This window comes from Crocuta crocuta, unplaced genomic scaffold (genome assembly GCF_008692635.1).
Source record: "Crocuta crocuta isolate KB4526 unplaced genomic scaffold, BGI_CrCroc_1.0 scaffold273, whole genome shotgun sequence".
In the NCBI taxonomy this organism is placed as follows: Eukaryota; Metazoa; Chordata; class Mammalia; order Carnivora; family Hyaenidae; genus Crocuta; species Crocuta crocuta.
Window position 1 is genome coordinate 2338591 of NW_027529425.1, and position 14393 is coordinate 2352983.

The following is a 14393-nucleotide window of genomic DNA, read 5'->3' on the forward strand; positions in this document are numbered from 1 at the left end:
CACAGCTTCCCCTCTGCTGAGAGCCCAGGCCCGGAGCCCATTCGGCAGAGTGGGAGACTGAGGCCTTTGCGAGCCCGCCGGCGCTGAGGGGAAGCCCTGGGACCGTGCCTGGCCGCCGCACCTGGCCTTGAGGTGAAGGCTCAGAACAGAAATCAAACCCAGAACTGGCGGAAAAGCCACTTTGCAATAATACTAATCTCCTAAATGGGTAGCGGCCCATGTTTCGGCGGCCCTGCAGCGCCCGGGGGCTTCGTGAGCTCCCCCACCACTTCGCAGGTCGCAGGCCCGCAGGGCGCCGGTCCCGGGGGGGGGGCAGGTGGGCGGAGCTCTGCCCCGCGGAGCACCTGCTCCCGCCCGCTGCTGCTTGCAGGTCAAGGGGAAATGCGCGGTCATCGGTAATCGATTTTACGAGGTCTCCAGGGGGCGAGAGGTGGTCAGCTTGGGCTTAAACCTGGCTCCCACCCACCCGCTTTCCTAAAACGCCTGCCTGCCTGAGTTTCCTTCCCTTTTACAGGAGCACTAAAAAGTGTTAAAAGCTTCTGGCTTCAGGGGTTCTTCTGGACTGATGGGGTGCCCCCGGAGTGCAGGCAGACCGTGCCTGGGCTCCCACCCCTTGTGACCAGCAGGTTCAGGGGTCGTTGGCACAGATCTCGCACTTGCTGGAGGTGCCCAGAGGGGCACTAGTAGGTCTCCACCTACTCCCTGGGGGTCTCAAGGGAGTTGGCGTGACTGGAGTGGGGGCCAGGCCTGCTTGGTGGGAGGCTGTCCCTGCTCTCTGGGCAGCTGGGCAGGGGGAGCATGGTCGGGGTGATGAAGGAGGCCAAGGTCCACCGGCCATAGAAAGGCTGGTGTTGAGCTGATTAGCCTCTTGGCTTACAGCTCATTAGAGGCTGTATCTCAAAAGGCTTCTGAAATTCATCAATAAGGACAAAGGCTTCGAATTACAGATCCACCTTGAGGCAGCAGCGTCACTACATCAAAGTCCAGTTTTCCAGTGGTGATACAAATCTTAGTTCCAACGGAAAAGGCATACTGTGTGTGTGTGTCCCAGGGCCACTGGCTGGGCCACCCGCTGCGAGGGCCTGCGCAGGGAAGCGCCTGGTCACACACTCCAGGCCTCGCACAGTAGAAGAACACGAAATAAACGCCACAACAGAGTTTATAAATATATAACTATATTTATTTTGAATATTAAATAGTTTTTAAATTACAAGCAATTTATTGAATCACACTATGCATCAATATACAGTAAAAATCTTACAATTTAAAAATGTACACAATTTAAACTGAAAGTTCATTAGCGGTTATATTGCCGTGAACCTCTCACAACTGTGTTTAAGCACGACAGGGAAGCCGCGTGGGTGGACTGTCCCGGGGGGTCCTTATCTGCGGACGGAATTCAACAGTGGGTTCGCACACCGGCCGGTCAGGAAGGTCTGTCTGCGCCATGTGAGCCCGAGTGGCTCAGACACGTCCAGGCCGCTCCCGTAACAGGTTGTTGGTAGTTCAATACTGTCTACACGTCGCGGAATTTATGTACTGGAGAGAAGTTGCTTTGTGAACAGCCAACACTTGAGGCGACCCCGTTACCGTTAGGAATATTGTGGAGGAGACTGAAATCTGAAGTTAACTGTGTGGCCCAATCTTATTTTAAGGCTACTTCTCATAAGGCTACTGTCCTGAAGCCCCTGTCACCGGGGCCTGACATTTGGAGCCTAACACTGGGTTCACTTCCAGGATTTTCCGATGATGGGGGGGCTGGGGAGGACACAGCCGGGAGCTGCCCCCCTCGAGCCTTGGGCCCTCCAGATGGACATGCAGTAGGTCACTAGCCCTATAAGCACCCTACAGAAATATTGATACAAGGGAGAGGTTCTGAGAGCGCCAAATCCTAACCACTAGACCACCAGGGACAAGGGAGAGGTTCTGAAAGGCGTTTTTATGGCAGCAAGATGTACAAAGACTTTTCGGAGATAAAACCCATTTCTATAGAAACAATCACCTGTGCGTTTAAAAATAGAACAGATGCTCTGTTTCAATTCAGCTTAGTAGAGCTTCTTCACCGTGAAGATGAATGGCTTCTTACCCACACACACGGTCCAAGTTCCAGAAGGATTTGGGGAGCACTTTTTTTACATTTCTTTTTCTGGCTTATGACACGATCATTTGATAACACAAAATGGACATTTAGCTAGGAAGGAAATGAAGGTGAGATTATTTTTATTCTGGGCTTTAAAATACATAAACTCCACCAGAGTGACACTAACCAAAACCTGGTAAGACTCCAAAAGAGGCCAGGAAATACCACTGTGGACCAGGCATTTTAAACCTCAAACATATTATCTAGAGAATTCCACTGATTTATTTCATTGCATAACTTCTCAGGACCAGTTTGGTCTGAAAACCCGCTATTAGTAACCGACATAGTAAAAGCGGGGGGGGGGGGGGGGGAGCCAAAAACAAAACAAAACAACGGAATTGAACAACAAAAGCACATGCTGATGCTTCAAAGACGGGCTCAAAATTTTAATCTACATAATTGGTTTTCCTGTGTATTGCTTGAGATTTCAAAAGAACGTGTTAGCTCACATGTGTACTATAAATATAAAATCTTCCCCGCCATGCAACACCACAGTAAGATTTACTACTCAGACCCACCCCCCAACTCAGTGTAGAAAATGCTTTCTTTTGGCAATTAATCATGACAGCAATAAAGATCTAAATTAAGTTAAAATGGGAATTAGGTTGTTAAAATCTCCTTAATCATAGTGAAAAAGATACAGCCCCCAAATACCTATAAATTTATCCCGGGCTGATTGTATAAGACTATATATTCTATGGATCTGCTGGATTTCAGTCATTAAATCTGAACTCCTTAGAGTTTGAAAAAACGTGTATAATCACCACCTCTCGTTGACCTCCTCACAAAGACTGGTAGTTAGATGTAAAAATTCAGGAATCTCAGGAAGGCTCCACAGCAAGAAATGCAGAGTTATGACAGTTTGGCAAAATCACCTTCTAATGCCCTATGGTGGGGTCCCGGCTGTGTGCCATGGGCCCGGCTCTCCCCGCTGCGCTCCCCCTGTTCACACCGCGCGGAGGATAAAGGGGGCTCTCTCTTTCCAGTCTGAGTTCTCGCTCGGGAAGGTTATTGCTAGGTATAAAAAGTTAGTGGACTGAGCCAGAACTGATCATCAAGGTCATCATTTACTTCATAAACTCCAACCAGTACCCACACCTGCATCTCCCACTGGGACCAGAGCTGCTGGGACTTCTGTCACACAGCCCAGTGGACCTGTGTGGCGCTGGAGTCAGGCAAGCAAATCAGCACCGGAAAACATTTGGGGTGAGGGGCCAGTGTGTGGGAGCCACAGACCCGAGGTCAGACCCCCGACACACATGGCTTCGTGGCGGACACACCAAGCCTCCCTCAGCCGTGGCACGAACTCACAGACTGCAGATGAGGTCAGCTTTTTTATCCCAAACACCAATTCCTGCCAACGCTGGGAGGCCACGTTCGACACACTCAGTCCCTTTCGAGGCGAGGGGAGAACGAGGTGCTGATGCAGAAGGGAAGGGTCAGTGCAAATGAGGCCCGGGGCCGCGTCTGGGTGTGACGGCCATCGGGGCGGCCCCAGGCCCCAACTGGGAGGACATGCTGGCTGCGCAGGCTCCGCCATCATCCCTCGTCCCTGCTCCCGGCTGCAGGATGTAGTGTTATCTCCTTGGTGACGGAGAGCAGCCACACCTGGCCATGACGCGGGGTGGTTCTTGAGGGGACAGCCCGCTCTACGTTACTTAAAAGCTCACCACCTAATGTGTACAGACAGAAGGAACTCAGACCGTCCTCGGCGACAAGAGCCCCACACGGCAGCTCTTTCTCAGAGCCCCGGACTGTCTACGGGGACGCTGAAGCCACAGCAGCCACGCTCCCAGACAACAAGCAGAAGAGCCGGCTGTGAGGTGACGTGGTGCAGGGGCCACCCCAGAGCACACACGGGGGGAGCGGGGCACTCGGCTCCCCGGGGAGGGGGACAGGAGACCTGGACCTTACCCCGCAGCTGAGTCCCGGGGTAAACAGCCTGTCAAGTTTTACCGAAAGGGTTTACAAAGTCAGGGAGCAGGGTGGGGCGGGAGAAGCACACGGAGGGGCTGCAGACCCCTCACCGCCTCAGGGAAGCCTCCCTTGCTAAAAGGAACCTGCGTTATAGAAAGAGACAAACGTGTGTTCCATTCGGTCAACAAAACAGTCTTTTTGTACTCATCAAAAATATTTCCTGTAGGAACAAAAAAACACTAACATTCGGAATCATTTATCATGTACGAAAAAGTACCATATGTACAATTCCAACAATTCTAGACAGCAGAACACTCAAAATATTTAAGCTTTACAAGTACCATGCAGAGCAAACAAACTATAAAACAGAGGAAACCATCAAACTAGTGGGTTGCACCAGCTTGACCTGCCTTACTGTCCTCGAATAATTTAAGATTCTGTACAGTATCGGTACTCAGAGAACACCTACCCACAGTGCAATTACAGAAAGCAAGTAGTGATTTCTTTACAAGTAATAAATATGCCTCACTCACAGGCGCCCACTCCCATCGGGATCCTCCGGGCCCTCGTGCGCAGCAGGGATGCGCAGACGTGGACGTGGATGACACCCCTGCAGGGAAACTGGAAATGGCCCGGAGCCTACAGCTCCCACACAGCAGAGCGGGGGCAGTGCCCCCCGAGGACAACCAGGGTGCGAGCGGCCATGGGGCCTCCCCGGCTCCCTGCGGGCCTCCGAGTCTCTCTCCTGGGCCGGACCCGCTGCAGCTGATGCCGTCACACTGTCGAGGGGAAGTCACCGCCAGGCTGCAGCGCAGGAATGCCACCCACGGAGAGCAGCCCGGGGCCCAAGCGTGCATCAGGCCACCTAATCCTTCTCTCCATCCTCGCTGCTTCCTGTTGAGGAGAGAGAAGCAAAGCTGGGTTCAGGCGGTGACCGTCCCAGATAAAAACAGCCTGGGCGGCACCTGAGCTGTGCCACAGAAAGAGGAACTGATGCCTGGAGTGCGGCTGCCCACCACCTGCTGTGGCCGCGGGTGCTCCTCCTGTGCCAGCGGCACCTGCCAGACTCTCGCGCACACATCTGCTCAGCTCACACGCAGCTCAGCGTCCTCACTCAGGGCGCAGGAGAAAACCGGCTCTGATCTCTGGCAGATCGTAGGGAATGGGTGTTATCTAATCGGCACAATTAAACAGCACAAACACAAACACGAGCTCTTTATGGTTCATGGTGGTTATCTGAACTTCGAACTTCAGAATCGAAAAAACATACCTATTAACATTCACCCCCCAATCTAGTTATAGGGGAAAAAAGGACCCGTATGTTGAGATAATACCACTTCAAATGTGCCCTGCCCATGACTTCCCACCCAGACCTCTGCTATCGCACAAGACGGAGACTTAATGGCAAAATCAATACTCCCGGGGAAGGACCAGAGCACATCTGGGCTCGATCCCAAAATCTCCGGCCAAGTGTTCCGAAGAGTGTAAGCGGCTTCTTCCTGTGGGGGTGGGGGGAGCAGGGCTGTGGCCAAAAGGGGTAAAAAGGAGAAAAGAAGGTGGCAGCACCCTGGACAAGTTCAGGGACCTGTGGCTAGGCCGTCAGTCTGGGCCACCCGGCCCACCAGGGTCAGCGAGGGAACACCCCAAGTGGCGCTCAGCCTGTGGAGTGACAGAGGCCTGCAGGCAGGGGCTGTGGCCCCGAGAGCGAGCTCTTGGACTGAGAGAGCTTTCTGAGGGATTTTGTTTCATAATCTACTCCGCAAACACCAGGAAGGCACCAAGTCAGCAAGCATTCAAGTCCAGCGGGGAAGGTCTTGCAGGCTGACGCCCAGCCCTCCTGGACACACAGCACCCCTCTCACCTCCTTGCTCGATGTCCGAGTCAGTAAGGTGAGTGAGAGAAAAGCTGGCGATGTTGGCGGGTGAGATGGAGAATCGGGAATACGGCGGGGTGTGAGGCCAGCTCTGTTCCGCGCTCCGGGGCGGCGGAGGCGGCGAGAAGTACTTAGATGTCTGAAGAGAAGGCTTGGAACTAAGAAGGTTACTTGTTGTCTTTGCCATAAAAGGGTCTGGGGAGAAGTCGTCATCCCATTCAAAGCCTCCACCTAGAAGGAAAACAAATACAAACCAGTTTTCCTTCTCTGAGTTCGTCATAAATAGCAGACAGAGGAGGGCACACACGAGTGTGCCACGCACATCAACCAACACCGACTCGGGCCCGACAGGTGGCAGGGCTGCTCCCCGCATGTCCTCACAATGTCATTTAAAGCAGTACATGATGTCACCCTCCACAAAAGTTTCCCTTATTTACAATGCAATTTTAGTTTCCTTTTAAACCCGTCAATGAAGGGAAATACCTTCTTCATCAGTCGAGCTTTCGGAATTTATGCACCTGCTCAGGTAGGGAGAACCTGAAGACGGGGCCGGGCTGCTCAACTCGGGGCCGTGGGCATCTCCTCCACAGTGCCCCAGCTCTTTGGTTGGGGTCTCCTGAAAAGCCAGAGAGAAATTCCCATCAGCAGAGGCCGGCTCGTGGGAGTCCGCCGGCGCACGCGTCTCGCTGATCAGCCGTAAAATGCTCATCTTCCGACAGGGTGGGCTCGGGCCCGGGGAAGGTGCGACAAAACTCACAGCCCTGTCTGTCCCACCGGAGCAGCTCCAGGACCCAGGCAGCATCCTGAAGTGGCTGCGGGGGTCCCTGGAGAGTAAGCACTGGCAGGCAGGCTGGGGAAGAACTCGCGTGCAGCAGCAGACGCACCCCCCGGCTGCCCCCTCAACAGCTCGAGAGCCACAGTAATGGGAGAGAGTTCCAGAAGCCCTTTGGTCCTGGTTCTAAAGTAGGAAGGAGATCTTCTGATGCCCGGCAGGGGAATTCCAGATCTTCTTCCTCCATCTCTGGCTCCCTAGCCCCGAACAGTCCCGGGGGGCGGAGGGGCGGGGGCAGGCACCTAGAATTCTGAGGGGGGTGAACGCCCTCTCCCCCTGGGGAAGCTGAGAGTGAGGAGAAGCCCTGTCGCTTGTCTTCCTCTCTGTCTGCACAGTGGCATCCAGTTTGCAGCGTCATGTGCTAATGAAAGCCCCAGATGTTTAGCTGTGGCACTGAAAAGGGGGGGCTCAAGATGTCGGAAAAGGGACAGCACAGACAGGGAGGAGCTTGGGAAAGCGACCCTATCAAGTTTATGAGCTCTCGCCTTAGCTCCGAGCTGTGCACGGTAAACCTGACTGTCAACAGCACACCAACAGGCTCTGGGAACTGAATCGCAGGCCAGACCACTGGCCAGTGGGGGAAACGTGCACAGCACAGGTTCGAACAATACAGCAAAAGCTTGGAACGGGGAACCCCCAGCACACACAAGGTGGCTGGAACTCACAAACCCGGACCCCAATGGGTCAATGCCTGCCAGACCAAAAATATCAGCATTCTCCTTAGAATCTAAACAAGAACAGAATCATAAACACACTAAGGATACGGTTGAAAAATCGCTCTGCATCCAGTGAATCAGGGAAACCTCAATTCACAGAGGCCAATGCCAAGGTGACACAGATGCTGGGACTGTCTGAAAGCCTTTTATGAAAACGTTCCTACAAGCAACTCGAAATGAATGTTGACAGAGAAAAGTCTTGGCAAAAGAACAGATGATAAAAATAAGAACCACGTACAAATCTGAAAACAGAAAAATACGCTACCTAGAACTTAAAAATCCACTGGATGGACTCAATAGCAAGATGACAAAGAATAACTGAATCTGAACGCGATCAAGAGAAATGATTCGTCTGAATAATGATGAAAACAGACCCTGGAGAAAAAGCCAACAGGCCACAGACACGTAACGGTCTGATCCAGGAGCACTAGAGGAGGGAATCCAGAGTGTGACCAAAGAAAGCATTTGGGGAAATAATGGCTGAAAATTTCTCCAATCTGGTGAAAGTCATAAAACTACAGATTCAAGATGCTCAGCAAATTTGAGACGGAGTAAACTCAAAGAAATCCATGCTTATGATCAAGTTGCTAAGAGGAAAAGGGAATTTTGTAAAGAAAAACGCCCTGACAGAGGCGCCTGGGTGGCTCAGTCCGTTAAGCGTCTGACTTCGGCTCAGGTCATGATCTCACGGTGCGTGGGTTCAAGCTCTGTGTTGGGCTCTGTGCTGACAGCTAGCTCAGAGCCTAAAGCCTGCTTCAGATTCTGTGTCTCCCTTTCTCTCTGACCCTCCCCTGCTCACGCTGTCTCTCTCTCTCAGAAATAAATAATAAAGCATTAAAAAAAGAAAAAGAAAAATGTCCTGACAGCAACCAGACATAATACTATTGAGAGAAGAGAGCTGTCGACTCTGAACTGTGGATTCAGAGAAAATATCCTTAAGGAGTGAGGGAAACTAAGATAATTTGTCAGTAGATTTGATTGAAAAAAAAAAAAAAAGCCAAACTTATTCAAACAGAAGGGAAATGATACCAGAAAGATCCTGGAACATCAAAAATGAAGACAGAGAAACAGTAGGGCCTGTCTGGATAAGCAGAACCCAATTTGTCTCCTTCTGAGTTTCTTAAAATACATTTGATCACTGGAAACACTGATCACGCAGAGCACCATCTGACAGGCTTTCAGTGTAAGCACGTGGAATAAACCAGACAGTAGTAATGAAGTTTGTGCTTTCCACTGGAAATGGCACTGTACTGATCTAAGTAGATCGTGACAAGTTATGTATATTTTAGTCCCCAAGACCATGATAAAAGCTACTAAGATGCACAGTAAAAAATGCAATGATAAATCGAAAGGTAATATTAAAAAGTGCTTAAATTGCCAAAGAGGGCAAGAAATACGAACAGAGGAACAAACAGAAACGAATAAAATGGTATGCCACAATCCAAACAAGACTAATTTTATTAAATGTAAGTGGCCTAAAACCACCAATTAAGACAGGATTTTTCAGAAGAGATTTAAAAAACGATTTGTTATTCACAAGAAACTGAGGTCATACATCATGATACATGTAGTACAACTGAAAGCAGAAGGGTGAAGAAAGAGATATGCAAATGCCGATCAAAAGATAGCTAGAGTGGCTATACAAGTATCAGACAAGGGAATAAAGAGGGACATTCTGTCACGGTAAAAGGTCACATCAACAAGATTTAATGATCTTAAATGTGCATGTGGCTAACAGAGCTGCCAAACAGAGGAAGCACAAACTAACAAATGGAGACAAATGCCGAACTGCAGTTGGAGACTTCAACACCTTTCTTCTCTCCAGCCACAGATGGAACCCACCAGCCTGCAGAAAAAGCAGCAGTAGTGCAGAGGAACTGAGCACTGCCCACCATCCAGCCCTAACTGACACACAGGCACGTTCCTTCAAGAACACGTGGAACATTCACCAAGACAGACAGTAGCCTGGCTCCAAAACAAATCTTTCTAAGTTGAAAGGAAATGACTATATGTTAACTAACTCGGATGTAAATTTTAATAAATAAAAATAAAAAGAATAAAAGAACTGAAACCGTATCAGACATGCTCTCTGACCATAACAGACTAGAAGTCAGTAACAGATACAAGAAAACCTTCAACTCGCCATCTTTAAAGAGGCGGAAATCTGAGCTCAGGCACCAGAGAGCCGGAGGGCCATGGAAGCTGCCGCTGTCACTCCCTGGTCCTGACCACAGCGATGGCCGGTAACCAGCAACTCCGGGGCTCCCTGTGGGTCATGCACTGTCCCAGCTGCACTGGTGTGCTGACTGCTACTTCCAGTTGTCGGATTTTGGAAATTTGGCCTGTAAAGCGCAGTTGACTTCGGGTCCTACTCTGCCAGGAGACCCGGAAAGGGCATCCAGGTCTCCTTCCCGTAACTGAATAGGAGTTCCCTGTCCCACCTACATTTCTGCACATCCTTGGAATTGTAACCAACCCCAAATTCCTATTTTTGATGAACCCTAAAACAGCCTGTGGCCTTAAAATGTCAATCAGAAAAACAAGGCGCACTCAAATTTCCCAACACGTTTTGGAGTTCCCATATATGACAATGCTTGGAAGTTAACAGATACCTGGTCAAACAGATAGACTGTGACATCATCAAAAAATGTCACCGCCTTCTTTTCTTTTTTCCAGTCGTCCGGTAGCTGGTCAATGGCGACAGTGGCAGCGGGCTTCAACAGGCTCCGCAGGTGCCGCCCGTCCTCGTTGCTGAGGATCACGGGCACGGGGTGCTCGGTCTCGTCCTCCGACTCGGAGCTCAGGCTGTGCAGGTGAAACGCCCGCAGGTCTTCGTCCGAGTCGTCGCTGTTCTCGTCTTCCTCGTCTGCATCCATGCCGTCCTCCGAGAGGTCCAGCATACCTGACACACCCAGCTTCCCGAGGTACTTCCCTTCGATATCCGGCTCCTTCAGCTTGGGGCCCTCGGAGCGGTCGCACGAGGACTTCTCGGCCATCAGGTCCGCTGCGCAGCTGGGGCGCAGGGCGGCACTTGCAAAGGCCAGGAGCTCATTGGTGTTGGTTCCGGTGGAAGCGAGCGTGCAGGGGCGCTCCTCTGGTGCCTCCAAGTCCTCGCTGCTGCTCAGCTCGGAGTTCCCCAAACTCAAGGGGCTACCGCCCTCATCTTCGAGAGGCGGAGGCTGCTTGGAGACATCGCCTGGTGCCGGTTCCGACGACTCTTCGGACTCCGGGTGACCGGGACTGTGCAAAGCAGGGAGACAACTTTGGTCCGGCTGGCTGTGTCTGGTTTCCAGGCAACTGTCCGTGGCACCAGGGCTGTGCTCTGGCGCGACCGGCTCAGGCAGGGGCTGGTCCGTTACCACTACCAAGGCCGAGGCCGAGGGTCCCGGGACCCCCTCGGACTTCTTATCAGGCTCAGAGTCATTATCTGAGAAGTAAGCAGAGTCACGGTATGAGCTCTGAGAGCCAGGCGCGAAAGTCTGTGGGGCCACTTCTGTACCTCTGTGGCTGTCGGCTGCGTCCGAGATGACAATGACTGGGTTGGGGGGCGGAGTGCCAGGGCTGCCATCGCCCGCCATGGCTGCCTCTGGGGCTGAGGCGCTGTCGGGGGCGGGGTGCAGAGTCCATTCCGGGGACTCCAAGTTCTCTGTCTCGTAGCCACTATCCGCAGGCTTATCAGGGGGCACGAGTTTCTGGGGAGTGTGAGAGCCTAAGGAACCCAATAAAACTTCACGAACATCCACTGAATCCAGAGAGTCCGGGGTCTCCACAGACTGTTCTGAGGTCGGAATGGGTGTTGACAAGCTCTCTTCTAAAAGGCTGTCTTGACTGGTCGAGTCTGAGGAGAGGGCGGACACCAGGCCCCCCTCCTTTGCAGCATCTTCATAGTGCCGCTCACTCTGGGAGTCCACACCTTCTGAGCTTCTCTCCAGCACGTCATCACTGTGGCAGTCTTCCAAGAGTGGCTGATGTTCCAGGTTCTGTTTTGATTCTGGTACACTACTTCCTATACTCACCTTATTGGCAAAAATGTCATCAGCAAGGACCGAGTCCCTTTTGGTCGGTCTCAAGGCCTCTTCACTTTGGTGGGTCAGGTCCTGGGACCCGTCACCAACGCCGTGTGTTCTGGCATCTGCTGCGAGAGTTCCTACCATGATGGTCTCAGGGCCTGGATTTATTTCTTGGCAGAGACAGTCTTCGCGGCCACGGACATCCGGGCCTGTGGGTTCTCCGGGCTTCCGGAGGGTGTCTGGAGGGAAGCAAGGAGATGCCCCTTCTGTCTCCAGTGAGGTAGGAGGGACCTGCACTTCTGGGGAAGACCGTAACGAGGTGTTCAAAGTGTTGTCCTCAAGCGCGACATCTGTATCTTCTCCCTTTGTGCCGAGGCTTTCCTGCAGCAAGGGAAAGGCTGCTTTAGTCTCGGCAAACTTAACTTCAAGATCTAAAGAGTTTCTATGTGGAGTTTCTAATATTGTTTCGGTGAAGCCAGCGTTTTTAAGTTCTGTTTGAAGATCATTAATATGTTCTTTGTTGGACAGGGAGTCTTTTAGTAAGTTTTTCTCTTGAAGAAACAAAAAGTTTGCTGATAACTCTTGAACATTCAGTGGATCAAAATTATCTTGGTGTATAAGGGTTTCTGATAAGCAAAGAGGCTCGCAGTCAAAAAGCTTACGGGGGTTTTCCTTCTCAAAGTGGCATGTTATGACGGACTCTCTGGAGTCATCCAGACTTGAACTTAAAGCGGTCGGCTTCAAGTCAGTTTGAACTCCGTTTAGTTCCATTAAGTCAAATATTTTTTGGTGACTGGGCAAGTCCTCTGATTTGTCAAGATCGCTAAATATACTGTTGAAAGGGCTCTCAGGGCCCCTGGGGACCTGTACGTCCTCGGGTGCACTGGAATCTTTGGGGTCTGTACTGCTCTGGAAGAAATCCTCATCTGTACTGGACTCCTCTAATTCAAGGTTCCTGAGTGTCAGGAACTGGGGCGCCTCCTCGCTTATCCTTTCTGGGTTATCCATTTCAGTGGTGAGCAGTGCAGGTGGGTAATCAAGCTCCAAGTTGCTACCGCTTTTTTCTTCCAACTGGATGTAATAGTCGCTTCCAACAGAAAGGTTGTGGGCATCAAAAACAGGAACCACTCCGGGGGCCCCGCGGGGCACATCCTGGCCACTGTCATCTTGTTTCCCTGGCCCAGGATCTGAAAGTGAACTCTCAAAAACTTCAACTGGAAAGAAGATGCTTGTGTAGGACAAGGCTTCGTCCGGGGGACCCCGACTGCGCTCATCAAAGTGGTCATGCTTAGCTGCCTCCCAGACATACTCAAAGCTCAGGCCCTGGCTGGTCTCAGTCACGGTGAGGACCTCCTCCATCTCACGGCCCAGCCGATCCCTGGCAAAGTGGTCCAGGATTGGGAACGCGGCATTACTTGAGGTGTCTCTGCTATCTGCATTTGGTTTAAGAGCATTCCACTGTTGCTCAAAGTCGACTTCGGAGTCCCTTTGGCTTTGCATCCGCAGGTAGGTGAGCAACCTATGCACATCCTCAGCCGCAGGCCTCTTGTCCGGGGACAGCCAGCAGAACTGTAAGACTTCATACCTGAGCAACAATTCAGAGGTAATTAATGGAATGAAGGTAAACTGCTTTAAAATAAGAAAGGACTTCACAAGGCCTCCTAAGCCAACTCGGCACCTCGGAAGTTTCTATGCTATAATTACTGTCAACCACACGAAGGACCTTGGTTCATGGTGAAAGAGACTGTGGTGGAAGAGGAAATGAAGAAATATAAACATCAGGCCTACTAATTTTCTGTGTTCCCAGGACATTTCCCAGTACCAGGGTTTGTCATTTTCCGAGTGTTTAGCCAGTGACTTATCCCCTGAATTTAGAAACAGCTTTAATGTGATCTCCTCTTTAAAAAATTGCCAAAAGTGTTCTGTGAAGAATGCACTTGTCTTACATGTTTAGGTTTACTCACTTTATTTTCTAAGAATTCTCAGAGACAAATGCAGTTGTAACTGACCTCTAACTCTCCTACCCGATAAAAAGTAACACTATAATCTTATGTAGGACATGGTTTCCTTAGATCATAAAAGTGGCTGAAAGTGGAGGGAAACCGCAGAAAATGAAGTCCAAAGAGAGCAAGCAGGAGCTGGGTCTTTGAAGGGTTGGCTGGATAGAGCCAACATCTTACAGTAGAGCCATGAACAAAAGGGAAGACAAAGCCAACTTTCAAGTATTAACTGTACACAGTATACGTCAAGTTATTCTGGGTGAGACAGTGCGAGCAGCTTGGGGAGCTGAGCAATGCCTACATGGGGTTGCCACGCTGCAATAGGCAATGCCTACTGGGCAGGTAGTGGTGTAGACGGAGGCTTAGAAAGAGGTGAACGTGATCCTGACTGCAAATGGAGTAAGAACTGGTCTGAAGACTAATAAGAGGTAAATTTGTTTTGCAAATGTCAACATGCACTATGCAAATTAGCTTCCTCTGCCAATTTAAATTTAAATATTATCCTTCCTATGCTCTTTTCTCACATATTAGGTATCACTTACAAAAACAGCCTCATTTTTAAAAAGTTTATTTATTTTTGAGAGACATAGAGTGTGAGTGGAAGAGGGGCAGAGAGAGAGGGAGACACAGAATCCGAAGCAGGATCCAGGCTCTGGGCTGTCAGCAGAGCCCGATGCGTAGCTCGAACCCATGAACTGTGGGATCATGACCTGATCCGAAGTTGGATGCTCAACCGACTGAGCCACCCAGGCAACCGCAAAATAGCTTCATTTTATAACAATTCCACAATAGGAGACTCCCTTAATATTGACTTTTCTAATTGCTTTAGACTTCACATTTTCTCTTCTTGCACAGAATAAATTCCTACCTGTTCTACACATTTTTTCCAAAAATAACATTAACAT

At 50.6% G+C, this 14393-nt stretch overlaps 1 protein-coding gene across 1 annotated transcript in view; it reads right to left on the reverse strand.

Moving 5' to 3' along the window:
* Positions 1–1154: 1154 nt before the first annotated feature.
* The window catches only part of LMTK2 (lemur tyrosine kinase 2), a 78728-nt gene continuing 65489 nt past the window's right edge, over positions 1155–14393 (reverse strand). Inside the window, exons 11-14 of the mRNA XM_077758717.1 lie at positions 10091–13073; positions 6414–6546; positions 5919–6161; positions 1155–4951 (exon numbers count right to left, since the gene is read on the reverse strand). Coding sequence (XP_077614843.1) covers positions 4923–4951; positions 5919–6161; positions 6414–6546; positions 10091–13073 — 3388 coding nt within the window. The 3' untranslated portion in view covers positions 1155–4922. The remainder of the gene's footprint in view (positions 4952–5918; positions 6162–6413; positions 6547–10090; positions 13074–14393) is intronic.